The sequence below is a fragment of the Amphichorda felina genome (assembly GCF_050947745.1).
Source record: "Amphichorda felina strain 45539 chromosome Unknown scaffold_5, whole genome shotgun sequence".
Classification (NCBI taxonomy): Eukaryota; Fungi; Ascomycota; class Sordariomycetes; order Hypocreales; family Bionectriaceae; genus Amphichorda; species Amphichorda felina.
Genome location: NW_028145045.1, coordinates 1,688,183 through 1,715,871, shown reverse-complemented (window position 1 = coordinate 1,715,871; position 27,689 = coordinate 1,688,183). Strand labels below are relative to the sequence as shown.

The 27,689-nt window shown below is 56.6% G+C and overlaps 7 protein-coding genes across 7 annotated transcripts; 3 read left to right on the top strand and 4 right to left on the bottom strand.

Annotated features, from left to right (window-relative positions):
* Window positions 1-110: 110 nt before the first annotated feature.
* ACO1O0_005387 (2EXR domain-containing protein) lies at window positions 111-917 on the bottom strand (the record flags this gene model as incomplete). Its single annotated transcript, XM_083194809.1, has 1 exon — window positions 111-917. One exon carries the CDS (start codon window positions 915-917, stop codon window positions 111-113), a length of 807 nt encoding a protein of 268 aa, XP_083049722.1.
* Window positions 918-3,211: 2,294 nt separating this feature from the next.
* ACO1O0_005386 (BRcat and Rcat domain-containing protein) lies at window positions 3,212-5,344 on the top strand (the record flags this gene model as incomplete). The annotated part of the gene is made up of 2 exons (XM_083194808.1): window positions 3,212-3,777; window positions 3,865-5,344. The coding sequence occupies 2 exons, from the start codon at window positions 3,212-3,214 to the stop codon at window positions 5,342-5,344; spliced, it is 2,046 nt and encodes a 681-aa protein (XP_083049721.1).
* A 1,739-nt stretch (window positions 5,345-7,083) lies between these two features.
* Window positions 7,084-9,804, top strand: RGD1 (uncharacterized protein; the record flags this gene model as incomplete). Its single annotated transcript, XM_083194807.1, has 6 exons — window positions 7,084-7,401; window positions 7,464-7,517; window positions 7,594-8,206; window positions 8,299-8,504; window positions 8,566-9,247; window positions 9,308-9,804. 6 exons carry the CDS (start codon window positions 7,084-7,086, stop codon window positions 9,802-9,804), a joined length of 2,370 nt encoding a protein of 789 aa, XP_083049720.1.
* Window positions 9,805-10,713: 909 nt separating this feature from the next.
* SRB8 (mediator of RNA polymerase II transcription subunit 12) lies at window positions 10,714-15,434 on the bottom strand (the record flags this gene model as incomplete). The annotated part of the gene is made up of 3 exons (XM_083194806.1): window positions 10,714-13,923; window positions 13,975-14,179; window positions 14,236-15,434. 3 exons carry the CDS (start codon window positions 15,432-15,434, stop codon window positions 10,714-10,716), a joined length of 4,614 nt encoding a protein of 1,537 aa, XP_083049719.1.
* Window positions 15,435-17,762: 2,328 nt separating this feature from the next.
* Window positions 17,763-18,632, bottom strand: ACO1O0_005383 (pyridoxamine 5'-phosphate oxidase-domain-containing protein; the record flags this gene model as incomplete). Its single annotated transcript, XM_083194805.1, has 1 exon — window positions 17,763-18,632. The coding sequence occupies one exon, from the start codon at window positions 18,630-18,632 to the stop codon at window positions 17,763-17,765; it is 870 nt and encodes a 289-aa protein (XP_083049718.1).
* A 1,256-nt stretch (window positions 18,633-19,888) lies between these two features.
* Window positions 19,889-21,989, top strand: DBF2 (kinase-like domain-containing protein; the record flags this gene model as incomplete). The annotated part of the gene is made up of 3 exons (XM_083194804.1): window positions 19,889-20,471; window positions 20,530-21,568; window positions 21,626-21,989. The coding sequence occupies 3 exons, from the start codon at window positions 19,889-19,891 to the stop codon at window positions 21,987-21,989; spliced, it is 1,986 nt and encodes a 661-aa protein (XP_083049717.1).
* A 1,276-nt stretch (window positions 21,990-23,265) lies between these two features.
* GAT1 (GATA-type transcription factor) lies at window positions 23,266-26,671 on the bottom strand (the record flags this gene model as incomplete). The annotated part of the gene is made up of 3 exons (XM_083194803.1): window positions 23,266-25,359; window positions 25,731-26,112; window positions 26,280-26,671. The coding sequence occupies 3 exons, from the start codon at window positions 26,669-26,671 to the stop codon at window positions 23,266-23,268; spliced, it is 2,868 nt and encodes a 955-aa protein (XP_083049716.1).
* Window positions 26,672-27,689: the final 1,018 nt, after the last annotated feature.

The window sequence follows — 27,689 nt, the reverse complement described above, 5'->3', positions numbered from 1 at the left end:
GTCCTCGTCCTTCATGGGCATAGTGAAAACTTGCCTCGATCTGCTTCCTATAGAAGTTGATTGTATTTTTAATACGAAAATGAACAAGTCGACCCGGCGTCCCTTTGAAGTTAATTAAATGTATCATCAATATGGGATTGAACAAGTCGACTCGGCGTCAGGTTTTCCTTCGTCTGCCTGCCAAGAATCTTGCCGACGAGCCTCTCAACCCTTAACTCCGGCAATGACCAATCCTCAAAATAGTGCGCGTCTCCCTCATCGGCGAGCAATTTCTCGTACGCCGTCTGGATACTCGCGGCAACGTCCCGATAAGCGAGTGGGCCATCGGGTTTGCCGGCGGCAGAATACCCCAAGCCTGCCGTCTCTTGGCCCAACTCCTTCTCGTCCAGACCCACGAGTTTGGCGGGTGCATCCGGTGAAGAAAGATCATCCTCGATGACTAAAATTAATGACTTTAGACCCGCAAAGCTGCTAAGGAGGCGGAGGAAGTTCTCGGTGCCATAATGCCTCCAAAAGCCCACATCGAAAGCGAAATGCTTCACGTCGTCCATATCCAACGATCGCACATCCCGGAGGGCAAAGTTCTCGGCAATCCACTCAAATTCCATGTCCTTGTTAGCGGTGCCAATGTACAAGGTGTCGATTTCCAGGTTCATGTACGTCATGAGCGCCGTCGCCTTTTGATCGGCAAAGACATCTGGATAGACCTCTTGGGCGTAGCGGCGTGATTCGGAAGACACGTGGAGGAGGGGCGGTATAACTCTGTGGTTGAGGTGCATTTTAGAACCGTCCGGGAATTCGGCGTCAAAGCACAGTTGGACAATGGTTGGAGTCCATAGGGCTGTCTTCCAAATAGAGGCGCGTATTTCGGGCGACAGCCGGGTGAAACATGTGAACGAGTTCGCTGGCTCATCCATGATGGATTGAGCAGATTCTTACTTGTTGGTCAGCCACTCAGTCGACAGGTCTCCATGCCTTCAGACTCTTGCAGTCGAGACCGAGTAGTAGTTGATAGGACGGTGGATCCGGGATACTCATTTCATCAATCTATTGTTGACGCATCCCGTGAGATCAATGGAGGTCTGGCTCAGCCGCACACGTGACCCGGGCTCACCATATCCATGTTGCACATTGGGCTTGTCCGAGTAGCCAACGGCGGGGAGGAGCGTGCTGAGCACGAAGCAAGAATTGTGACCAGTCAGTGATTGTTGGACGGCGACGTTGGTAGGACCCGAAACTCTGGGCGGCTGGGTGAGCCCACGCGCCGGGGGGAAATGACCTGGGATGGACCGCTGGAGACAACCGCTGGAGACACTTGATTTCGACAGGGTGCGTGCTGTGGTGGCCCCGGCACTTTGAATGGTTGACAGGTTGAGTGAGGCGTTCAAGCGTTGTCGGTACTGATGATGAGATCAGTCTTGCAAGCGAGATGCATGCGCGCACAGGGCACCGTACAGTGCGCCAACAGTTTGCAGCACGTTCTGACTTCCAATCCGGGTTGCAATGCCATCTCCCTCCCTCTTGACGTCGTGATCGGCAGGAGCAGGCGACTTCCCTGTTCTCTTGATAGGCGTCGATGCAAGCCACGTACTAGGTATGGCCCTTGAAGTCATCCGTACGTACGTACGGATACTTCGTACCCTTACGGGTACTCGTACAGATAAACACCGCCAAACGCCATCGTTTGTCTGGTATCGACTTCTCAAGGGCGCCCCCGACGGCCAGCTGCCGTTTTGGGCGGGACCAAGGCGCGACCCGATGCACGGATTGGCCGTTGGGCATGGGAGTATGCTAACATGACGAACTGAGTTTGGAACTTGGCGTTGCGCGGCGCCCGGGTCGAGTCGAACCGCCCACCGACTAAGTCCCACGTTCCACCGTTGGCCATTTGCGAAGATGCTCTTAGTCCTATTAGATGGAGGCGCCTTGGAGGAGGGGTCGCAAATTGCACAGGCAAGAGGACAAGGGGGCCCTGTGAGGATCATGGAACTGAGCCCACATGATGTGATCGTGGTGTGAGATGTGAGCGGTATATCAGCTGGACCACCATTAGGGCCTCGCGATTACGAAGATATACTCGTAGGTTATCAACGGCAGCGGCGTCGGCTGGGTGGCCAGTAGCACACTACGACCACCTACCTTGGGTATGGTGTACAGTGACTACTACAGCGGACGCAAGGCAACGGTCAGCGGCCGAGGTCAACTGGTCAGCGAAAGGGGGGGGGCTAGAACGGGCAAATGGACTGAAGCCGCGGTGACAGCTCATCACATCCCTTGACAGTTGGCCACCCGGCCCTTGCTGGCTTGCTGCGTTGCCGCTGGACAGCTGATTGGCGACGTTTGTTTTTTTCCCTTTGTTTGCCGTCGAGAACTTTGCGACCCGGCATTGCTCAATGCTGGCAGTGGTTGGGTCCCCAGTGCTGCTGGGATTTGTGGGAGAGATCAGAGAACAACAGCTGGGGGGAGTCGGGACGCCTCCAATCCTTAAACCCTGGTTTGCTGCCCGGGAATTGTGGAAGCTACGCGGCACTGGCCCGGCTTGCGTCCTTGGCCCCTTCCCAGGTTGCCCTTGGCCCTTGTAACTACCCGGCAAATTGTGCTACAGTGCTCGGGACGCACGTCCTCCCACCCAAGCTGTAGGTACCCTGACCCCCCCGTAGAGCCCGTTAAGGCCGTACGAGTACCCCGTACAGTACGAGACTACCGCTATTATACTGGTACTCGTACGTACCAGTACAGGCCCACGCACCAGTGCTAGAGGGGCGACCATCGCGACGGCGTCTCTCTCTCCGACCCTCGCTCCTTGCCTCCTGCCTGCCATCGTCTCCTCCTCGTCCTCAGTCCTCTCTGCCTCTTCTTTCCTCGACAGACCCTCCCCCATTGACTCGGACTGTCTCTGACCGCCTCCGACCAACTCCCCTCCGCCCTGCGAACGCTTGGACCTGTACGCCCTCTTGGAAGCCGACCGGCGTCTGTCAATCTGAGTCTCCTGTCTCAGACTTGATCCTCCCGTCTTCACCTTTTTCCTGATCTCCACCGAGTTCCGAGTTCCAACAACAAGGCACGTCTCCGCCCTGCCGCGAACCGTCTCTTGTTTTAGCAAACGGAAATCCCTAGAGTCCAAACTCCCGGGTCGATCGACAATGATTTGGCCTTGATAAACCGCCCACAACCCAGTCGACGCCCTGTGCTGCGAGTCTGCTATCCCACAATGGTCTCGCTGGCTGTGTCAAAGTACCCGGCCGAGATGCCCGAGCCCTCCAGCCTGCCCGAGCTCAGCGATACCGTCTACTTCGCTGAGGTTCTCCGGCTCCCCGTGGACAAGTCGGAAGACCACATTGAGGACGAGCTGGTCGCCAAAGCCCACCAGCTCGGTCTATCACCCCCACCACCCTCCCGCAATGGCCTTGATGAACGTTACACATCGAGCGCCCAGTCTACCTCCACAGCACCGACATGCCATGCCCGGACCTTCTCCACGACCTCGAATGGCTCCGCCAGCACCGCCCTCACCGCGGACTCGTCCGTGTTTGCGCCCTCGAGTCCGAAGGCAGCGCACGCTTCCACCAATGACAAGCGACGTCCCCGCCCCGTCAACCTCTCTCAGTACGACAAGTACCTGTCACAGATTGACAAGAACCTCGACCAGCCCAAGTTTCGCAAGGCCTCCGTTTCCACGACGGACCCTTCATCCAAGAGCATCTTCAGCGTTAGCACTAAACGCAGTATGGCTAGTATGAGGTCAAATTTCAAGAACAAGATCCGATGGCCCAAGAAGTCGGTACAGCCATGTCTTCCCAGCCTGTCGGTTTGGCCCACCCACGTACTTGGCCATTGTGAAAGCTGCTAACCATGTCCCCATAGATCTTGTGTGTGCTGCCGAGATGATTTCGCCAACAATGGCAAGAACAAGCCTACTGCTCTGCACAACCTACCTTGCGGGCACACCTACTGTGCCCACTGTCTGCGAGTCATGGTTAGCCAAGCGACTACCGACGAGGCAAAAATGCCTCCACGGTGCTGCACGCAGCCTATCCCCGGCAACACCATCCAGGCCATTCTGACACGGGACAACCAAGTGGCCTTCCTCAAGGCTGTGGTCCAGTTCAGCACGCCGTGGGAGTCGAGGATATTCTGCCCAAATCCGGACTGCGGCGAGTTCATCCCACCTCGGCACAAGGTCGACCCGAAACACCCGTTTTGCGTGACCTGCCGCCGGTGCCGAACTCGGGCCTGCGTCATGTGCAAACGGAACGCCCATGCCATGGGCAAGGACTGCCCAGAGGACTGGGAGCTAGAGCAGGTTTTGAAGATGGGCGAGAAGTCCGGGTGGCGCAGGTGTTACAAGTGCCGAAACCTTGTCGAGCTCGCTCAGGGGTGCACCCACATGACGTGCCGGTGCAAGGCGCAATTCTGCTACATATGTGGCGGCGTCTGGGACGCCACAGTTGGCTGCCCCAATGTCTGCAGCGGCGAGGAGGAGCTGGAGCGACGCCGTCTGGAGGAAGAGGAGCGGCAGGCAGAACTCGAGGCGGAGAAGGCGGCCCAGGAAGCGGCGGCAGCGACGGAGGCCGCCGAAAAGGCAGAGGCTGTGGAGCGGTCAAAGCGCCATGAATCATTCCAGGCGCTGCAGCAATCACAGCAAGATGAGATGAAACGGTTTTTGGACTTTGAGACGTCGGTCATTGACAAGATGCACTCGCGGCACCAGGAACAGAAGGCAGCTCTCATCGAGAGGCAGGCAGACCAGGAGGACAAGATGAAGGAGAGGCACGTCAAGACGGCGAGCCACCTCGAGGACCGGCAGGTGGCGGCCGAGATGGAGCTTCGGGCGACGCTGGAGCAGAGTGAGAGGAGCGTCAACATTCGGCTGAAGCACATGGAGGCTTACTGCAAAGGGCTCGGGCGGAACCCGGAGTCAGAAATGCCGGAGCGAGCGGTGACGGAGCGCGACTTGCGGGAGCTTGGCCAGCAGTACAACCTGCGCGACAACATGGAGCGGTTGAACCAGTCCAAGATCAACGTGATGCGCGACCGCCAGGCCAAATGCATGGAGGAGCTCCTGGAGCGGCAGGAGGCCGAGCTGGACAAGCTCGGGGTCAAGCGCCAGGAGGAGCTCGAGGACCTGGCTGCCCAGTTCGCGCATGAGACGGACGCGGTGAACGGGCTCTTTGGCTCACGAAGAGAGAGACTGCGGAGGCGGTGGGAGCTTGCGATGGAGGTCCTCACCAAGGAGCTTGAGGATAGGAACGTGCGCAAATACGCGCAGCTGGCGACCCCCGAGTGGCCGGCGGAGACGACAACGCAGGACGCAGCTGTGGCCGAGCCACCAGCCAAGACTTGAAACACTTTACATACCTACCCAAAGCCTACACATACCGAGGTGGACTTCATTTATCATTACCTACACTCACGATGACGGATATTTCTTTACTACTTGGCGCTCACCACCACGTCAGATCTGTCGGTTAATTTTTTCCCCTACTTTCATTATTCATGGCCTTGTATCTTGGAGCATGCATAGCATCTCACTGTTGCGAGCAACACATCGGTCTTCTTTGTCTCAGAGCATTTTCGGGGTGGGGGTTGGGGGATTGTTTTCGTTTCACTGGGTCGAGATACCATCTCCTAGGACAGGTTCTGGAGTTTTTTGTTTTCGGGGAAAAGGAAAAGGGAAGGATGGAGGAGAGAAGGAGGAGTGCAGTGCAGCATTGCATTTTGGCCCTGGATACATCGTGCCCCCTGGTTTCATAACCTAGCTGGCCTGCCTGGTTCTAGGAAGGGAATACCTAATTGGGTGGAATGCCGAGCGGTGGCAGCGTAGTGAGGCTGCGGGGTGGTTCGAAGGTATAGATGGCGTAGATGAGAATCGACAGCAATGTTTGACAAGGCCGGAAGCCCGGAAGTGATGGTGGGACTCGATCAATATGTCACATTGTTGGGCTGCGGGTAGCCGTGTGACAAGCCAACGATGGGGCGTTGGTGCCATGGGAGGAAGGGCGAGGCTTCGAGTTATTATTTATGTGGCAGTACGAGTAGGAGTACAAACAGCGAAACGATACTTCCTCTAGAGTTTTTTTTTTGGGCGGGGGGAGGGAGAGGAGGGCCGAGATGGGATTCAACGAGTGATGCATGACCTGGTACCTGGCGTTTGGTGTCTGTTTAATCCGTACGTACGTACGTACGGAGTAGTATCAGACGGTGTCTATTAATATGACCTACCTACCTAGTAGGGAGGTGAGGCGAGGTGAGGTAGGTGGCGTGGTGGGCTTGTGGGTGCGGGCGGGCGGTGACATTTAGGGGCTCGGGGGCCTCCACCCCACTGTGGATGGGCTATGTTAGCGGTCATTTTGGCCCCTCGACAGCTCCTGTGGGCTTCATCAGCCACTCCCGACGGCCTTGAACACGCAACGCAACACGTAGACAGGCGATAATAGCAGACAATAGACTAGGGGAAGACATAGGCGAGAAGTCGGCTTGGACCTGTGATGGCGAGAGCTTTGTGGCCCCTCTGTGATAGCTTGAAGTTGGGAAGATGGCACCTCGACCTTTTACCTTCCCTGTCTGTTCATTTCCAGGCCAGTGACCACAACAGCCCACAGCGGTGCCTCTGCACATGTAGCTCCCGTGCTCGTACTCCGTGGACACCGAAGCCCCCGCCCAGAGGGCAAACCTAACGCCATTCCGTGACAAGTTATTTCCGAATGAGCAAGAATACCTGCGCAGCAGCAGCAGCAGCAGACAGTACACATCACCAGCCAACAGCGAGCGCGGCAACAAGGGTGGACCTGCAAGGTTGGCAGCAGACTTCGAACGGAGTACAGCGTACAGCGTGGCCGGTACGAATGAGGCACTGACCACAGGTTTACAACCAACGAACAGCCGACAGGGGAATGCGCATCCCAATCGACGCGACGTCTACCAGCCTGCGTCTGCGCCTGCGCCTCGTCCTCAACTCGTCCTCCTCCCCCGTCGAAATAATCCTCTCCCCTTGCTGAGCTTGAGAGCTCTAGCTGTCTTCCCTCTTCCTCCCCTGCCCTCGCCTCCTCCTGGTCTCCTCCGCCCACAGACCTCGACGACACCATGGCCGACCCCCGACCCCCGGCTGACGACGTCCAATCCTCGACCTCGTTGGACTACTACCGCGACCGACCTTCCAGCATCTTGGCCGAAAAGCCCGCCACGAGCCCTCCGCCCACCGCCTCCGCCTCCGCCACTGACGATAATGCTTCTACAGCCCCCACGGCTGCCGAAAATGCCCATGACGGCGAAGCCGCCCACGATGCCGGAGATGGCGCTCACTCCCACAAAAGCCCGACCGGCAATCCCGTTCCGCCGCCCGCTGGTGCTGAGCCCAATCCCGAGCTGCTCAAGCACGTCAACGGCGTCTTGACATCCGAGGTGTGCCCTCCTCGACCCTGCCCGCCGTCTGCTGTGCTCGATACTGACTCAATTCCTCCTAGATTGGCATCGCGACGCTGCTGAACCGCCTCAAGCAGAGCATAGCTTCCGCGAAAGTGCGTCCCCCCTTCCCCCTTTTCCCTTGCCCCTAGCTCTTCCTCCGTCGCTTCTGCTCACCCCGTTTTCTGCTAGGAATTCGCCCAGTTCCTTAAGAAGCGAGCTACCCTCGAGGAAGACAATGCTCAGGGCCTCAAGAAGCTCTGCCGGTCCACCCAGGACAGCATGCGCCGCCCCGACCACCGAGCCGGCTCCTTCGCCAAGGCCTACGACGAGCTCGTCTACATCCACGAACGCATGGCCGAGAACGGCACCCACTTTGCCGCCTCCCTCCAGCAGATGCACGACGACCTCGTCGACCTCGCCGCCTCCTCCGAGCGCAGCCGCAAGACATGGAAGACCAGCGGGCTCGCCGCCGAGCAAAAGGTGGTCGATCTCGAGCAGGCCATGCGCAAGAGCAAGGCCAAGTACGACTCCCTCGCTGACGAGTACGAGCGCGCCCGCACCGGCGAGGGCAGGCAGACGGGCAAGGTCCTCAATGCCTTCAAGAACAAGTCGGCTGCCCAGCAGGAGGAGGATCTGCTCAAGAAGGTCCAGGCCGCCGACCAGTCCTACCACGGCCACGTCCAGACCCTGCAGACCGAGAAGTCCCATCTCGAGTCCACCACCCGGCCTGAGACTATCAAGGCTGTCCAGGACCTCATCAAGGAGCTCGACGAGGGACTCACGCTGCAGATGCAAAAGTTTGGTACGAAGAAACCCCCTCTCCCCCCCTTCCTAATGGGACTGAGCTCGAATCGCCCACCCACATCACCAATTCATCTGCTGACCTTGTCACAGCCGCCTTTAATGAGAAGCTGCTGCTTAGCAACGGTCTCAGCATTAGCCCGATCAAGGGGCCGGGAGGCGAATCCCACCCTGCTTCGCGCAGTCTTCGACATGCCGTCATGTCGATTGACAACGAGAGGGATCTCCGCGAGTACGTGGGGGCTCACCACTCCAAGGTCCCGGCCAAATCGGGCGAGATCAAGTATGAGCGCAACCCTGTGAGTAATGCCATATATATCGCCCGGTGTCGGCTGCCTCCATGACCTAACGAACCTCTAGGTCCTCAACCCCCAACCAGCGCCCCTGAGCCAGGCACCGCCTCCGAGCACACCTCAGGCCGCTTCAAGTAGCCCCCAGGTTTCTGGTGTTTCAGCGGCTTCTGCACAGTCCCCCTTGCGAAGCACTGCTGGAGGAGGCTTCGGCTCGCCCAAAAGCCCGCAGGGTCCTCCTTCTTTGAACCAGAGCTTCTCCGCCACCGGCCCTCCGGAACCGGGGCGGCCCTTCACCCAACCGCACAACCGCAGCTACAGCCAGGGAAATATGCAGCAGCAGTTCATACCTCCGAGCTCTGGCGCCCCTCCTTACAACGGAAGCAGGGACGTGAGCTCTCAGGGCGCACCACAACTCGGGGCACTGTCCTTCCAATCCACTGCGGCTCCTCCGCCTCAACAAGCCCCTGCTCCCTTCCAGCCCCCTTCGCATGGCAGGAAGGGTAGTGCGCACATGGTTATCCCTGGCGGTGTCAGGAACTCTCCGCCCCCGCAGGCTCCTCCCGCGCCACTCAACCCCGTCTTTGGTGTAACTCTTGGCCGCCTATATGAGCGTGATGGCCTCGCCGTGCCCTTGGTTGTGGAGCAGTGCATTCAGGCCGTCGAGCTGTTTGGCCTGAGCGTCGAGGGCATCTACCGACAGTCCGGCTCGATGGGCCATGTCCAAAAACTCAAGCACATGTTTGATACAGGTACGTTCCCAGCCCCAACCCCAATCGAGGGCCCTTGGGACAAAACAAAACTCTAACCAGCTACTACGACAGAATCCCAGAGCAAAGCCCTCGACTTTAGGAATCCCGAGAACTTCTTTCATGATGTCAACAGTGTTACGGGACTGTTGAAGCAGTTCTTGCGTGAATTCCCTGACCCTCTCCTGACTTTGGAGCACCACGATGCCTTCATCGCTGCTGCCAGTGAGTGCTACCCCCAATCGTTTATGGCCCGCACGGTGGTTGACAGGCCTGTCTCAGAACACGATGACGACATTGTCCGCCGAGACTCCCTCCACGCCATCATCAACAGCCTCCCTGACCCTAACTACGCCACCCTCCGCGCCCTCTGCCTTCACCTCTCCCGTGTCATTGAGAACGCCCACATCAACCGCATGAACGCCCACAACCTCGCCGTCATCTTCGGCCCCACCCTCATGGGCACCGACCCCAGCAAGGCCATCGCCGACGCCGGGTGGCAGATCAAGGTCGTCGACACCATCCTGCTGAACACGTACCAGATCTTTGATGAGGACTAGTTAGTTGCTCGGGGGCGAATCTCACCCCCTGCAGGATATACTACTACCACTCCGAAAGTGGAAAAGGGGAGAGAGGGGAAAGGGGAAAGGGGAAAGGGCAAACTAAACCGGACTCTCTTTCGACGTTTGATTGTTCTCCCGTTTGCATGGCGTCGTTACTTTTTTTTTTCCCGATCTCGTTATTTGAAACCGCTATGTTTTCTTTTTGTCTCATGTGTAAGAGTAGCACGAGTACGCGGAAGCCTCTTGAGTGGTTGTGTGGGTGCGGAGAGATGGTGGCAGGGGAAGGATCCAGTTGGGACATGGTTCTTCTATTACTTGGTGGTAGTAATATCCTGGATAAACGAGGTGAATAATTACAAAAGTATAGCTCTATTCATCCGTGCATGGACTTCCATGGATAATCGTTCTTAGTATGAGGTATCATGAATAGATTCTTGTGTACTTATTTCTTATTTATGCCGCCTTCTGTCCGCCTCTGGTCTCTTCCCAGCAAATGCATACATACAAGTCACCACCAAGTTACAGGCTCCAGTAGTCCCAACCAACCAGCCAAGGAATAATAATCCCCATCGCCATGCCGCGCAAATGATAAAGCCACCTCGCTAAGGATAAAGACAAGAAAGAAAAAATCGACTGATAGTACCCAACACCAACAAAACCCCCGTCTTCAACAACTCCGACCCTCTCTGTCTTCCCATGCCAAATCATCAATCGTCTGGGTATAAGGCTTGCCTAGAACAACAGTGGGAGGCAAATGAGTATAAAGGATGAAAAACATAGACAAGAAGGCTATTGGCCATGTTCCGTGCGCAAATTGCAACCGCTTCCCCCTTATCTTTGTGTGCTAACAATGTGCATGTCGTGTGACGATCCATCTTCTCGTACATGTACTTGACCCTAGGGGATTTACTGTATCTTGATGGCCTCAAAGAGGCCAAGGCTGAGACTCGTGTCGTTCTCGCCAGTGTTTGGTGTCGACTCGCTCAGCATCTCCCAGCGCCTCATGACGAAAGGCGATAGTTTCTCCTGTATCTGCGGCCCGATACCGTACATGGCGCCCATGCCCCTCGGGCCTGAGCTGTGCATCAGAGTCGACTTGTCCCTGTGCGAAAGGACCAGATTGTCGGCCAGAGTCAGTTGCGGTGTGCTTAGTAGATAGTAGAGCCTGGGATCGGAGGAGAGGTTGGTGCTGGCCGAAGATCCAGGAAGTAAGAGGAGGTTCTTCGCGCACTGGTGCCGCAAATCATCCGGGAGTGCGTCGACGAGTAAGACGGCGACATCCAAGACCTGCTGAGTGAGGTCGCCTACAGCATGTGCTGGTAGAAGCTGCAGTTCGAGGAGCAAGCTGCAGAGGGAAAGGACTATACGAGCCCGGACTTCGTGGTTCACAGGTGCTGTAGGCTTACCACCCGCAGGTGTGCTTGTCGACGGAGGCGTTATCGGTGACTCGGATCCATTTCCTTGCAGAGTGACTAGTCTCAGAAGTGCAGGAAGCCAGTGGTCGAGCACGGACTTGCGGACGCCGTCCATCTCGGCATCTTTCGAGGCAATTATCTCGCACAAATCGCAGAGCTTGTCCACTAAAGTGCTCGTGAGCTGGGATGATTTGGGAGATGGCTGGCCCGTGGTGATGGCTTCAACAACGCCGAGCAGGCTTTCCGCAAGGTGGATCTGATGGTCCGCTGCCGCATTGCTGAACTGTGACGACTTCAGCGATGGAATCAGCTTGACTAGTCTGTCGCGAGCCAGATCTTTCAGATGCTGAGAAATGTCGCAGCTTAGGCAAGGAAGCATGCTCGTCCACGTAATATTGTTGGCCTCGATGGCTCGGTCCATGGCACTCGCAAACAAGTCGTATCGAGACTGTGCCGGATCTTCGCTCGAACTGGGATTGGATTCGCTGACGGAGAGATCAAATTCTAGCTTGAGTTGGCAGAACGGCAACGTCAGCTCCGTCGCCAGACCGAGGATATAGTCGAACGAAATATCCTCGTCCTCGGCACAGCCCGGCAACAAAAGCTGTGTCGTCATTTTCGAGACCAGCTCACTAGCCCCTTGAGGCAAATCTCTGACGCTCATGGCCTTGCTCGCTGCAGGAGCGTTCACCACGACAAGCAGCCTAAGGGCCTCCAAAACTCGGTCCCGAAACGGCACATTGTCTAGGGGGAGCGCAAGCCCGGTTTGGTGAGCTTGTAGGGCCGAGTATTCGCAGATCGAATTTCGAATCAGAGATAGGAACGCGGGCGCATTGTCCGACTTGGCAGCTTCCTGGTGGATCCTGAATTGATAAAGTTCCTCCTGTGTCAAAGGAGTGGACTTGGGCAACTTCATCAGAAACAATCCCAGGAGTTCTTGAAGATAAGTCGCCGAACCACCGTTGCCCGAGTCCATGCTGACTGGAGGGTTGGTTGTCATGGGTGGCGAAGCGTTGGCTGTATGCAGCAGTGCTGACACGGTCAAGCATCCGGCAGTGACCAAAAGAGGGAACAGATCTGAAAGACATGGGCGTGTCGGCAACGAACGGACGTGACTGATCCAGTCGGCCATCAGTTTGTCAAAGTGATGAGTGTCGAATACTCGCATCTTGGTTAGCAGAGATGCAAAGGCCCTGCAGATCTCGTCCCCCTTCGCCCACCCAGCCTCGAGCCGAGGCACAATAGTCCGAAAGAGTCGGTTCATGGTTGGATGATCGATCCTATTCCCGCTGGCCAATAATTTATCAATCTCCTCGGACAAATTCCCCTCTCCAGCGTGTGCCTGGGTTACCATGCTGTCCGAGACGGGCGAGCATGCATCAATGGCACTGCTCCGGTCGCTCTGCAGGAGCTCTTGGCGAAGCTGGTTGGCCACGTCCTCTCGTCCTGGCATCCTTTGGGCAAGGTGGGAGACGGCGGCGAGCAACGGCCGAGGCACTGCTCCTTGTTGACCAAACATCTTGAGCCGCTCCGTGAGAATGTTGAACGACTCAGACGCGGACCCTACAGCTAGAAAGATCCGAATGTTTGCGTTGATGGTATCGGCGCACGCAGCTAGAATTTCCGCGTCAGACGACTTCAGGCAGCACTGGACAACATCGGAAAGCACTGTAAAGTCCTCGGTCGCCTCCAGAATAGCCCGAACCGACGTCAACATGGCCACGGACCCAGTGTGGCTGCTACCAGCGGAGCCCCCGTGAGCCATCGTCTCCTGCAGATGAGAGCTGATGGCACACTGCAAGGCCCTGCTGCTTCTGCGTAATCGATTCAAAAGCTTCCGCATGGGCATTGGTTCTCTCTGAGACAAAGGGTCGTCGGCTGGTAAGGGCTGTCCGAGCGCATGCTGAACACACCTTAGAGCTGTTGAGACATTGACCTCTTCCTCAGCAACCAAATAGCCTCCGGCTCGCCGTAATAAATTGGCCCTTTCTGTCCTCTGCCTGCTCGTGAGACAATCGATGGGTATCTCAACAAGCAGACGTCCCGCACAGGGGCCATGTTCAGGGTCGATCTCGGATGCCTCGTGGAAACCGCCTCGGGCAATGAGCCATTGAAAATACCGGGGCACCCAGAAGATACGGCCTCGGATGAGTTCGGTGACAAGACGGTACATGAGCCCCTTTCGGTTCTGGTCGTCGGCATCAATGCCATCTAGGACCTCGAGCACCGCTGTGGTCACATCCAAGGGCTGGCTCATGTTCCAGGCCTTGAAGGCCTTGAGGACTTTGGAAGCCACGTAGACTTTGGCAAGACCAGGGCGATGGACAGAGGTAGCCCAGTCAACCAGAGTCCTGATAGTCTGAGCCTTGTCATCACTCGCCGCCCAGCATTTTGCCGATAGGTCTAGTTCGATGGCATTTTGGAACGTCGAGTCCAAGAGCCTGACAAGTCTCTGACGGCCAGCAGGTGGGTAAGCGTTTCCTGCCACGGCAAGTCGCAGATTGCGGGAGTTGATGCTGCTGTATGCCCTCTGAGCCACCTCGTCGTCCATGGGAAGAATCGCTTTTAGGGTATCGCGATAGTTCGTCCAAGCACTGGGGTAGATGAAGCTCTCGGGGTTGCTCTTGATCAGCGACGTAAGCATCAAGGATAATTGGCTCGAAAGCTGCGAGAGAATATCTCTATCGGGATCATTATGGATCTACCCTCAGTTAGTCCGGGTTTCTACTCGACGGAGGTGTCTATCACTTACACAATGCACATGACTGAGCAATGCAGAAACAAGTCGCCGGCCGTACTTGCGCGAGCGCAGTAGATCTGCCCAGTATATCCGAGCAATAAGCATCCACATGGGAAGTCTGCCCTGGGTGCTGCCTTCTAGCCCAGACATGAGCCAATCGAGGTAGTGATCTCGGTCGAGGAGCTGTTCGGAGTATAAGTTTGTGGCCAATCGGATTCTGTCACATCGCTGTCAGTACTGTATCAAACCAGGGAGATGTCGGCCGAGACTTACGCATATGTCACCTTGGATTTCCAATCTTCCTCATTGATCGACGAAACAACAGAGTCGACAAACTGCTCCACAAAGATGGTCCAGTCTTTGCACCATTTCACCTCGCCTCCCATGACAATGGCACCATTTACGCCTTTTCTCTTGAAAGCTCGGATCTCGTTGGCGCCAACGCACTTGGCCAGCCACACAGCCCTCTCGGTAGGGATGTTTTTATTCAAACATTGATCGAGAAGAGCCCTTCCTCTGATCCCATGTGGGATAGTTCGGCTAAGGCGTCGTAGCGAGGTGGATGGGTTTGCCAGGTCCTTGAGCCACACTTCCCGTTTGGTGTCGGTCAAGGTGACTCTTGGCGGTGGTTTGAATGTCGACGGGGTGGTGATCTGTCCGCGCTGCCTCCGCTGATTAAGCACGCCCATAAAGATTGTCGAAAGGGCGTTGAGGCCGGTCTTCTGCTTGAGCGCCGGAAAGATGGCGAGCCTCGCCGAGGACGATTCAGAGGAACTGTACTTCTCGCAGACACCTTTGGTAATGGACTCGCTCGTCCACGCGTCTTCCAGGTGTTTTCCGGTCCACGGGAAGAAATCCGCCCGGCCCGAGAATAGCCCTTTCCCAAAAGGATCACCAGTCATATTTTCGTTTTTGTTTGTTGTAGCCAACCGAGGGGCTTCGGGGGGGGTTTCGAAGACGTATGGCTTCGGCCGGCCATCCTTTTTGGCGGTTGAGGGAGTCGGGGTGGCCTGTCGCGGAGGCTGAGTTCGAGTGGCCGTGAGCTGGCGGATCTTTGGCATCGGCATTGGAGGGTTGTCGGATTCCTGGTGGGAGAGTCGAGATGGGGCGGGACTATTCGCACCGTCGGTTCCATCCCCCGTTGGGAGTGCTCGCGCCGACGCGAGGCTCTGCGGTGACTCGGCAGCCAGTTGACTGGCAGCCCCATGGTCGCACGACAGTTCCAGTCGTAACCTTGACCCGCCTCTCCTGGGAGTGCCGATGCCGTGGCGACTCTGCGACGCATCGGTCGACTCGGCAGAGAGATCGCTGAAGGAGGAATCTTTGCGCGCCGGGGACGAGGGAAGATGCTGGTGCGAGAGAGCCCGCTGCGGAGGCGCCGAACGCTGCGATGGCAGCGATGAGGAGCTCAACGTTCGCTGGGGCTGCTGGGGCTGTCGCTGCTGGACGCCCATCGGGGTCCTGGAGGTCATGTTGGGGGATGGGAAGGAGGCGCCATCCCCGTAGCAGATTTGAAGCCAGGAGATTCAGAGACTGGGCCTTCCAAGGGGTTTGTGCGACGCCTGAGCGGTCGTTCGGTCGCCGCTATTGTCGATGGAGTGCGGCTGCCGTACTTGCCGCTGCGCGGTGCGTAGAAGTCTGCAGGATGATGGGGGCGATGAGGGATCGGTTGTTGTGATGCTGCCAGTGAACGGTTCGCCGAGGCGGTGGCGGAAGGGAGTCGGAGATGATGCGAAATAGTGGAGCAAAATTAATCGAGACGCGATGAATGTACAGTCGCTGGCAAGGCAGAAGCAATGCGGTGTATGTACGGAAGGAAAGCAAGGCGACGATGGACGAGAATTTGATGCAGTCAGAGTTGGACAGGTTGGACAGGTTGGACAGGTTGGCAGGCAAAGACGCTTTGGTCAGACGTCGAGGCTGTACGCAGTACGAAGTACGGGGAAGAGGCAACGTGGGAGGGACTTTGGGCCCTGGGAGCACTGCTGCGTTGCGGTAGCCTGTGCGTAGGTCTCTGCGTTGCTGCTGCTGCGCTGCTGCGACTCCTGCGAGTGCACGCTACCCTGTGCCGCAACCTGCAACCTGGAGCCAACCAGCGAGCCAGTCAGCAAGCCAACCAGCGAGCCCAGCCGGCCAACCAACAGCCCACTGATCTGCGGGTGCGCGGTGGTCGCGGCTGCTTGATGGGCAACCGGGGCAAGACGGGATAAGCAGGGGGGGTCGACGGGGCTTTCCAGACGCTAAAGCGAGTAGGTGACCACACGGTGGGGCGCGTCTTGGGGGGGGGGGAGAGGGGATTTCGGGGGTGTTCTGGAGGTGCTTTTTGGGGGTGCTTTAGGGGTGCTTTAGGGGTGCTTTAGGGGTGCTTTAGGGGCGTCTTAGGGCGTCTTCTTGGAGGCCAGGAGGTGGGATTGTGGAACATTCGCCTCCCAGAGGGATGGGCAAGGAACTCGCCCATGACAAGGCATCGAGAAAGATAGCGACTCAGGACGTCGGGTGGGACCCCCTACAATTGCTGGACGGATGACGCCTTCGGCCATGCTCCCAATAGCGCACCTACGAGTAGTATTACTGCTATGTTTGTAGTACGGTACGTACATCCGATAACCACCAACAATGTCGGAAACCAGAGCCGGCGTGGCAGCTGGGCCAAGACTCAACAACAGGTACGTAAGATGTGGCAATCTCTTCCGTCGTCGATCGACTCGTCGCGGGTAAAACTGATCTGGTTGCCTTCTGGAGTTTCTGGAGTTTCTGCAGCTTCTGGAGCCTGATTCTGACCCGCCAAGCTGGGCCAAGCCATCTGGTTAAGGTTGCGCTAGGGGTTTGCAGCGGCCAAGTTGATGCTGGCGATAGAATACGAAAGGGATATCCTCCGTTCGAGTGCGGATACGTACCACGAGTCTATGACATGACATGGTTCGCTTGGGCGGTGGCGGACGCAACCTTTCCGAGCCCCGCGTCTCGGTCCAACCTCCGTTTTCTCACCACAGCCACCGTCAACTTATTATTACCGTCAGAAACATTCCAAACATGCAGCTAGCTAGTATTATTGCAGATACTAGTGCTTGTCGTAGTAGTATCCTTCGGCGCTCGCTCCAGTGTCCCTCGGGAACCCGAATTTCCGACAGCACTTACATATATTATGTGTACTACGTACGGGGTACGGATGCTCGTAACTACGACACTACTTTTAGCACAACTAGGCATGGCTGACGCACTCGGTTCTTCAACCGTCGCCCCATGGCTTGCTCGGCTTCTCCCAGCATCGGAATGTGGAGCATGGCCTCACCGCATCCGGCCCTTGAACAAAGCTGTGACTCCCTCCCTGCCTGCTTCATTGCCCCATATACTCGTACTTGGCAGCACTCCCACCGGTAATGCGATGCCATGTGGACGCCCTCAACCCTAGGCACCAGTTGGCAGCCGACAGTCGGTGCCCGATCTCGTCCCATCCAGAGGATATCGCCGCGGTGCATGCCAAGTAGTACTAGAAATTCGGATATGTACATGCTGCATTGCATCCGAGACACCCATTGAAAATTGAGACAAGACGAGAACCTCCCCATTCATGCACCATCATCATCTGGCCATATTCAAGACAAATCACCATATCATGCGAGGATTTCATGTCATGTGTATACACCATTCTGCAGTACTACCATGCAGTATCCGTAACTGGTAGTAGTATATGCTAGTAGTCAATCACCATGGGTACATTACTCGCCACGGACAGCGGCTGTCAAACTTTGTGCCTTTGACCTGATCCGTAATCGGGTTCGTTCAGGGCTCATGGGCCCTCAGAGCTCGTCAACCGCATTGACACTCCACTCGCTCCAGCCCTTCTTCTCACCAGGCAACTTGATGCCAGACCACTCTTCCTTGGTGACACTCTTCCACTCGTCGACCGGAATCCACCCGATGTATGCGCGGTCCCCGAACCCACCAATCCAGTACACGTGCGTCACCACCAGCCTCGCCCACTCGCTCTTGTGGATGGGGTTGCCCGGGAGCCACCACTTAGCATCATGATGCTTAGCCGTGAAGCACGTGGCCAGGCGCACCGCCGTCGCCGGGTCGTCGTCCGTCTTGATGGGCTCGAGGTACCCGATCAGCGAGAAGCGAGGCAGGTTGGCGGCCGAGTAGGGGACCGGATCGGGGGTGGCCGGGCCCGTTGAGTGCGGCGCCAAGTTGTACGGAGACTCGCCTGTGGCGCCGGAGAGGAAAGGGATGTGTGCGGCGAGGCGCGACATGAAGGAGATGCGCCTGGAGGGCGGGTATGGGGGGGTCCAGCGCATAGACAGAGTGAGGTTGGAGCCGGCCTCGACATTCTTGAAGGCCGTGGCAATCTTGATGGCCAGGACCGTCGGGTTGCCCTCGTCCTCGCAGTCGGCGACGTAGTCCATCAGCCCGATAGGCACCCCGCCCAGGCCACCCGGGCGGTATTCTAAGACATGGTCCGCCTCGTCCTCACGGGATCCTGCATCGGGAAAGACGGTTGACAGCTCGCCCAGTTTGGACAGGGCGAGGATTCGGCGACCCATGACGGCCGACTCGTAGCTCGATGGGATGCGGGAGACTGCGGCGTCGTTTGAGAAGGGGGATGCCGTTAGGAGCTCGGCGGCTCCGACCGCGCCAGACAGGCTGACGAGCAGCGAGAACAACTTCATGATGGCGTGAGGAAATGCTGCTGCTTAAGCTGGCTAATGTCGAATAGGTGATGTATCTTGCGTGGGAGCTACGATGGGCACAGCAGCCTGTTTTCAACCTGCTGTTCAAGGGGCCAAGGAACCGGGCGAGCGGGGAACGTACTGGTGGGTTGGCTGATCAGCTCATGATGCAACGACCTCGGCGATTGATAAGATTAGATCCTGGTGGTCCAACCACTCCAAGCCACCAGACAATGGACCTAGTGATCGTTAGCGCAGCCTCAGCGTGGCAGGTTAAACCGCTAAACATGTTGGCGTTCGTATGAGTAGGGATCTAGATCTTTTTCTGGGAAATATGACGTGCAGAAAAGGTAAAACGAGTAGGTAGGTAGACGCTCTTGGTCCGTAACCGAATGCCGATTACGGACCTGCGATATTGTGCCCATTGTGCTGTGCTGCGCCTTCCTCCACATTCAGCTGAGGCAGGGAGGCAACATCGGGGGCTTGATGCCCTGGCACTGTCAGTAAAATATTACCACGAGTTCGAATAATACTGCCTATCTAGGTAGGTATAATAATGGGCCAATTTGCATGCCAGTCACCAGAGTTGACTCGTCAAGGCTAGGGTCCATCACATCTCAATATGTTCATAGCGTCAGCATGTTTCCCCAGCGACCTGTGCACGCATGGCATGACAGGAAGGTACGGGTGGCTACAGGTAAATCACGGCGCATTCCCCGTGTCTCTCGCGTATCACAACCTTGGGAAACAAAGCAAAGGGGCACCTGGAACTTGGAATGCTCCTGGCGCTACGGATACTGTGTCGGTTATCTACAGTGCCCTCACTGGCAGTGGGCAGCGCACAGACCTCCTAGTTGTTACCACGGAAACAGGGGGCTTATTGACGCTGGGGGCTGCCCCGCGACACCCCAGTGGGCCCCTCCAGGCTCAAGCCCCTCACCCTCAGGCCTGAATGCATTTGTTTGATCTGCCCTACCCGGCACATCTTCATCGCTGTTGGCACGGCCAGCACCTGCATCTCTGCATCGTGCATCTTCCTTACATGTACTACATAGTACTATCGTACATACTAGTACCGCCGTGCCATTATCCCCCTCGCTTCGCCTCATACCCTGCAGGCTGGGTCTTTATTTGATGACACTGCGCAGGCTTTACGACTCTGTTACTCCCCCGCGCCCTTCATCGCTACATCTTGGTTGAGCGCGAGCGACTGGCCATCTCGCGACCATCTCCACCCCCCTCCCCACCGCATCGCCATGGCCAGCTTCATGTCCAACTTCTTCCCCGGCGGTAGGGACAAGCCCATCGAGTCCTCTGCCCGCCCTACCACCCCCATCAAACACAACAGCTTTGTCGAACCGACCACCACTCCCAACGGAAGCCCCAGCAAGAAGACGATCCCGCCTGGAGCCCACAATCTGCTCTCCACCTTCGACAATGGCGCGAACATCAACGCCAGCGCCTTCGAGGCCCCCGTCAAGCTCCGGCCTCAGAGCGTCATCTCAACCGCACCTCTCTCCCCGGGCAAGACCAAGGCCCAACCACTCGACCAGTCGAACCTCAATGTTGATGAGAGCGTCGTCCACAAGAGCCACTCGTCTGGGATCCCCCTTAGGAAGCAGGGGCAAGAGAACACACCGCCATCATTTCGCATGGGTGGCAACGACGCGCCCGTTCAGCATAGTCACGCTGCTCTGACGCGCCAACAGCTCTATGAGCCCAGGGAGCGCCCAACCACACCCGCCAAGAGGTTCAACACTGCACGGGGTCTTACACCGGAGGAACGCGAGATTCTCCAGAAGCCCAGCGTTCGCAGACTGGTCAATGTGACACAGCTTTGTGGGTGGCCCCCCTTGGCTATTGATGGTGCTTGTTTCCCTTGCTAACAAGCTTCCAGACTTTCTCGATTACTACTTCGACCTCCTTACGTATGTCGGCTCCCGACAAAATCGCCTTGCCGCCTTCCAGGCCGAGTACCCCCCGCCGCCCGAGACAGACGAGCAGACATTCAACCAGATGTGGTCCAAGTACGCCGGCCGAGAACGTGCGAACCTCCGAAAGAGGCGAGTGAGGCTCAGACACGGCGATTTCCAGATCCTCACCCAAGTCGGCCAGGGTGGATATGGGCAGGTTTTCTTGGCCCAGAAAAAGGACACCCGCGAGGTGTGCGCCTTGAAGGTCATGAGCAAGAAGCTGTTGTTCAAGCTCGACGAAGTTCGCCATGTTCTCACCGAGCGAGACATTCTCACCACAGCCCAGAGCGAGTGGCTGGTCAGGCTTCTCTACTCTTTCCAGGATGACAAGAGTATCTATCTTGCCATGGAATACGTCCCGGGCGGCGATTTCCGCACCCTGCTTAACAACACGGGCGTCCTCTCGAACCGCCATGCTCGTTTCTATATTGCCGAGATGTTCTGCTGCGTTAACGCCTTGCATGAGCTCGGATACATCCACCGCGACCTCAAACCCGAGAATTTCCTTGTTGACTCGACAGGTCACGTCAAGTTGACCGACTTTGGCTTGGCGGCTGGTGTCCTTGCGCCATCCAAGATTGAGTCAATGCGTATCAAACTTGAGGAGGCGTCGGAGACGTCTGTACCCTTTGGCAAGCCCATGGGGGAGCGTACCGTGGCGGAGCGCCGTGAGAGCTATCGAAACATGCGTGACAATGATGTCAACTATGCCAAGTCTATTGTTGGCTCCCCCGACTACATGGCACCAGAGGTCCTTAGGGGCGAGGAGTACGATTATACTGTTGACTACTGGAGCTTGGGATGCATGCTTTTTGAGGCTCTCACAGGTTTCCCGCCGTTTGCTGGTGCTACCCCCGATGAGACATGGCGAAACTTGAAGCATTGGAAGGAGGTGTTGAAGCGCCCTGTTTGGGAGGACCCTAACTATTTTCTCAGCAACCGTACTTGGAACTTCATCACCACGTAAGTACATTATATGTCCCTCGAACCAAGATACGATGTCGCTAACCAGCACACAAGCGCGATCAATTCACGGAGTCGCCGCTTCTCTAACATCCAAGACATCTACAACCACCAGTATTTTGCCGAGGTGGAGTGGGAGACCCTACGGCAGACCCGTGCACCCTTCGTCCCCGAGCTGGACTCGGAGACGGACGCCGGCTACTTCGACGACTTCAGCAACGAAGCCGACATGGCCAAGTACAAGGAAGTCCACGACAAGCAGCAGGCGCTAGAGAACATGGCGGACCGCGATGAGCAAATGAGCAAGAGCCTCTTTGTCGGCTTCACGTTCCGTCATCGCAAGCCTGCTACCGAGGATGGCGGTAGCCCCCGCAAGCGCATCCCCATTTCATCGGAAGACACATTTGGGACTATGCTTTAGAGTGAGCGGTCGAGCCCAGAGAGGCGGTCCTGGCGCAGGTTCGCAGATCGACAGGCAAAGTACTGAAGCCCGGCGCGTGTCTTATCTCTCTTTCTTCGTACCCTCTGCCTATCAGCAGGGATATATGTGTTCTCCCTGTCTTCTCCTTTTCTTTTCCTCTTCTTTTATTTTTCTTTTCGCTGCTGTGTTGATTCTATTGCATCTTGCATAAGTTCGTGTCAGGAGTTTAGGCGGATGGGAATCGGCGAGTCTGCTCATATGCGCGTTGGGGGGCTGGTTATTAATGGCAACCGGAGGTGTCGTGTCTTAAAGGACACTACTTGTAGGAGTCAAGGGTATATTGTTGTAGAGAGGCACAAAACGAGAAGCATGATTTTTTTTCAAGAGCATTCGTGATCACATTCAAATTCTTCACAACCCTTTTGGTTTGCAATCTTGCCGCTCGAGACGACTGTGTATTTGCAACGAGCAGAATGGACAGGCTCTATAATAGACTTCCAACACCAAGAGAGCGTATACGTTCGCCTCTCCTTGCCCACCACGTGTACTCATTAAACCGAAAAAAAAGAGAAAAGAAGATAGCCCACGATAACATCCCAGAATAAGAATAGTTTCCGTTACTCCGTCATCTCCAAAGAGGCACGATAAAGGGGTCAAAACAAAAATCAAAGGCTGGCGTAAGAGAAAATTGAAACCCCCAGCCCGCCCTGTCTACGCTGCTCCCATGATATCATCCATCCCAAACCAAGTCGTGGCAACGAAATCAGGAAAAACAAAGTCTGGTAGATGGACTCCTAGACCCCCAACAGTTGACAAGTACCATCTTCATTCGTAAGCCCTTTAAACATCATCGCTCCGTCTCGTCTCGTCTTTCCCTTAATTCATACTCGAAACTCGCTCGAGGGGCCGGAGACAGCCCTGGCCAAACAGGAGATGGCCAATAGGTGCCTGGCGCCTGGCGCCAAGCACCAGTATCCTAGGCTTCGTATTTCAAAAAGCCCATCGTAATAACTCCTCAAACATGATCGACAACTCGAATCGAGGTGCCAATTGCGATCCAACCAGAAACTCGTGTCCAAAGAGCAATAACAAACCCATGTCCCAAAGCATTCCATATAGACTGCTTAACGGGATAGTCCAATCAGAGAGCCCACAATCCAACAAATATAATATTAAGTGAGTCGGTATGGGCCATTTTGCGATAACAGGAAGGACCGGTATCGAGATAGACATCGCTTCGTAACCATCTTCTTTGCTTTCTTCCTCCAAGGTCAGATTAAAGACTCATGGTGAGCCACTCCCATTCCTGGGGACCGGCCGAGCTGCCGGGGCCACCCATCATCGGTTTCTGCTGGCTTCCACCCATCTGGACCATGTTGGATCCCATCATAGGGCGCTGCTGCGCTAGATGGTAGCTATTAGGCATCATGCCTCCAGGCATGATTGGCATGTTGGGGCCACTGTGACCACCGGGGCGGCTGGAATCGTTGGACGTTGTCGAGTTGCTAGGGCTGTCCAGGTCCATAGTACTCGAAGGCATCTCAGCATTGCCGCTCTTGCTATGCCTGCGCTGTCTCTTTGATGATGTGGCTGTGTTCCTCATGGACGATGCCCCGGGGCCGGGTGCCGTCTTCGGTGGTGCCGCAGCAATGGGTACAACACCTTTACCGCCCATGGCAGCAGCCGACGATCCAGTACTTCCGAAGTGGCTGTTTGGAGTGCTACCAGCAGTGTTGCCGCCAGAACAGGGGCCGACACTAGCTGGACTTTCAACCTCGTTCGAGCTAACAGCGCGGGTGGCGGAAGGAGGAGTAGCAGCCTGCTGAGCATTGCTGTTATTGTTGGTACTAGTAGCGTTGTTCGGTTTGGTAACGGTGTTTGTCTCCTTAGGGGTAGAATTAGATATGGATAGAGTCGAGTTCTTCCGAGAAGCGGCATTGGATGTGTTTTTCTTGGATCTGGTGCTTGTTCCCCCTACGGGCACGTTGGCGCCGGAGCCCCGATTCCTCTTCTTGATAACATCTGTCTTGAGACTCAGGGGTCGCACGACACCGTGTAACTTGAGGAACAGGCCGCAAGCGTTGCATAGTGGCTGGCCCTCGGGGTTTCGCCTCCACAGCGGCGTTGTTTGAGTGAAGCAGTTGGTACAGGTTGTCGGGCCGTCAGTATCATTCCCTTTCCCCTGCAGGTTGGTGCTAGAGTTTTGTTTTGACATCTGCGGCGACGACGGGCGGCTCGGCGCGACAGACGAAAACCCGGACACAGTTCCAGGTCTTTCTCCAGGAGAGTTTGGCATCGACTGGGCCAGATGCTCAAACCCATTCTGCTTCCCAGCTAGATGGGTGGGCGTGGACGCGTTCCGAGGCATCCTAGGCTGTCTCTTCTCATTCCCAGCCTTGTTGTTGAAGGACTGCGATTGCGAACGGTTGAGGCCTCCGCTCTCCCAATCACCGCCGTTATGATCGACATAATCGGTCGTGGTTCCGCCGATCATGACTTGCTTCCGCGTGGGTCCGCCGGGAAATCGCGCCGCCTGGGTGCTGAACTGGCCTGGGAGGGACGCATCCCATCCCAGAGGACCAGACTCGTCCATGTTAGAGAAGTCGTTGTGCATGCTAAGGTTTCGGTCTGCGAAGGCGTTGTTATCCTCATCGTCCGAGTCGGCACCGAAGGAGAACATGTTCTCATGAGGCATCGGGACGCCAGGTGATGTCATGGAGTGGTCGGACTGGAAGACCTGGGTCGGGTCAATGTGTCCATACGAGCTTGGGGCGGTGCTGTAGGCTGACACAGACTCGGAGCCAGTGCCTGTGGCCGGGAACATGGAGGCGCCGTTGTGATTGTTATTGTTGCCGCCGTTGGCATTGTTGGGGTGAGAGCCACTATACATGAATTGCTGGCCCATGTGACTGCCCATGCTCGGAGGAGGCTGGCGAAAGGCTTGGGGTCGACTTTGCTGGTTTCCAAAGTAGAAGCCATCGTTATCAGGAGCCGGGTGCGGTGTCGACACGGTCGACTGATAAGCGGATCCAGGGGGGGAATAGATGTCTGTGGTGTTTAAAGAGGAGGAGGGGACGGAGGAGGCATTGTACATGTTGGAAAAATGACCATTGGACACCATGGGCGAGGTACCGGGGGAGAAGAAGTGCTGCTGGAAGGAGGCAGCCGAGTTCATGATGGGGTCATTATCCATGAAGGTGTCGAGGCTGAAAGGGACGCCTTGGGGGTTGGAATGTTGCTGCATGTTGATCTGGCCGGTGGCGTCAAGTGAATAGTCGTTCAGATCGGAATCAGGCTCCAGCTGGTCCTGGGCCGAATTGCTGTTGACAGCAAGGACATGAGGAGAGAAGTCTGCTGGGCGCTTCCGGTTCTGTGAGGGCGAGAATGGATGTCAGTGGGCGAGCACTAATAGTAAAGCGGCGTGAACGGGTGGATGATGGTGGCTTTGCAGTGGGCGGCGAGCGGGTAGCTGCTGAGCAGCAGCTGCTGGGTAATAGCTAGAGTGGGGAGCGGAATTGGAGGTGGTGGTGGTGGTGGACAATAAAACAGAAACGCGGCGTAGGCGTGGGGGGCACTACTGGAGGCAGGGAACAGCCAAACAGGTGCAGATGTATGGGCATTTTGGTGCATGGTGTGCATGGTTCAGCGGTGCAGCGGGTCGCAGTGCAGCCGGGGGGGTGGCATCCAGAGAGGGAGGAGGGTGACAGCACAGGCGACAGCGGAAAAAGATTCAAAACTCACCCGGCGCTCGTCAATACTAGTCTTCCGGGGATGGCGCTTGACATAGTTGAACTCGGTGTTCTGGTGATGGGGAGGCTCTGGCACCGACTGCGGCACGAACTGGTGCTGCTGCTGTTGGTGCTGATGCTGGTGCTGGGCCTGGTCCTTGCGGGATTTGATGGGGATCGCATGGGCGGCCGCAGGCCTCTGAAAGTCGTCGTCCAGCTTGGACGCTGGCTGGGGCGAGAGCGAAATGCCCGCCGGTGTCGCTGCGTCTTCGGAGAAGATGAAGTCGTCGATGTTCATGGCGTCTGGGTTGCTGTGCAGAGCAGCCTGCTGGGTAGATTTGCGCAGCTGAGCGATGCCGCTGGGCGCATTCTGCATTGGTGGGCGGCTAATGGACCTGGTAATAGCGGGAGTCACCCAGTTAGCACCTGTGTCCTGTCATCGCCGCCATGGCCACCATCATCACCGTTCCCGTCCGCATGCGAGGAAAACGTGACCGGGAGATTGGGAAACAGGATAATATGTAGAAGGGCGTGTTTCTCTTGTAACGGCCGGTGTCCGTACCTTCGCTGCATTTCCTCCTTATGCCTGCGCATCCCCACGGCCATCATGCGCCAGGTCAAGTTCTCCAGGCGGTTGTAGGTTGGCTGCTGCTGCTTTGCCCGAGCAAAAAACTTCCAGACCTGCGTCGCGAGCGGATCGTCCTGCTGCAACTGCTCGAGGTTCTCGTCGCCACCAGCATTGGCATTGTGCAGCATAGGAAAGAGGGCCGGCCCTAGCAGCTTGCTGCTGTTCATGGTGCTGCTGAAGCCGTCGTCGTGGGGCCTGCCGAGCTCGGAATTGAGCTCGCGCAGCCTGGAGCGAATCTCCTCGTTGCCTCGCAACCGAGGAGGATTGTCGCGGCCCGTGGGCCGTCGAGGAAAGCGGTAGTCGTGTTCTGTCGAAGTTGGGTCCATGGTGAAGGCCGGGCTGGCAGTGGCCGTCGGCGTCACGGTCCTGGCAGCGGCCATGTATTGCACAAGGCAAGGCGAGGAATAGAGGTTGTGAGGATGGGGGATGGAAGAGAAGCGAATGCACCAATGGAGGGGAGAAATGACGGAGACGAATTGTTTCCCCCACGTCGGTTGCGTGGTGGTGTCCCAGTTGTGGTACTAGCAATAGTGACTAGGTAGTGCGGTTGAGGCAGAGTCAGCCCCTAGGCTGCACTGGCTAAATTGGTTTTATGTACTCCGTACGAGGAGCTGCGACACCGGTCGGTCGCACCCAGCAAACTCAACTTTGGCAATCACCCAGTTCAGCTCGGAGAAATTCCAAGCTTCGAGTCCGTTCACCTTGATGAGAGAATATCGACGGCCACACGATCAGAGCGAAGTTGCGAACATTGGAATATGAAAAGTAGTTTCAGAACCGTGGACAAGATCTCGAGAAGGCATGGCCGTCAACATTGTCCGCCGAAGTCATAGTGCGGCTTGGTTGAGGGCATAGGCGCCGTCATGGATGATGGTGTTTGCTAGCCTTCAGGGTTGAACTGGGGATTGAGGCGCTCAGCGGGCTTCTGGGCCCCCCGAAGTCGCCACATACGGGGATGGCCAGGAATGGAGAGGACCAATAAACGAGGTCGAGCCGAGGGCTCCGCAGAGCTCAGAGCTGCTGCCACGGAGCGAATTTACAGACCAGCCAGTGGGACAGCGGCCAGTGGGGCCCAGCCCACTTCAGTGGGGGTTCGCTGTGGCACCATGGCTCACGGCCCCTGGCAAGCCTGGGGCCCTGGGCATGGACTGTAAACCATGTCGGTCTCGGAGTGGAGGCACCGTCGCGGCGGAGGGGCACCTCCAAGCACGATGATGTCGTCGCTCCAGTAATATAGGTAGGCATTCGTACTACCTCGTACCGTAGGAATACAGACCGCAAGCAGTCACTGATCAGTTGGCCTCTCGCTCGTGGCACGACTAAGGCCCATTTCGAATCAAAGAC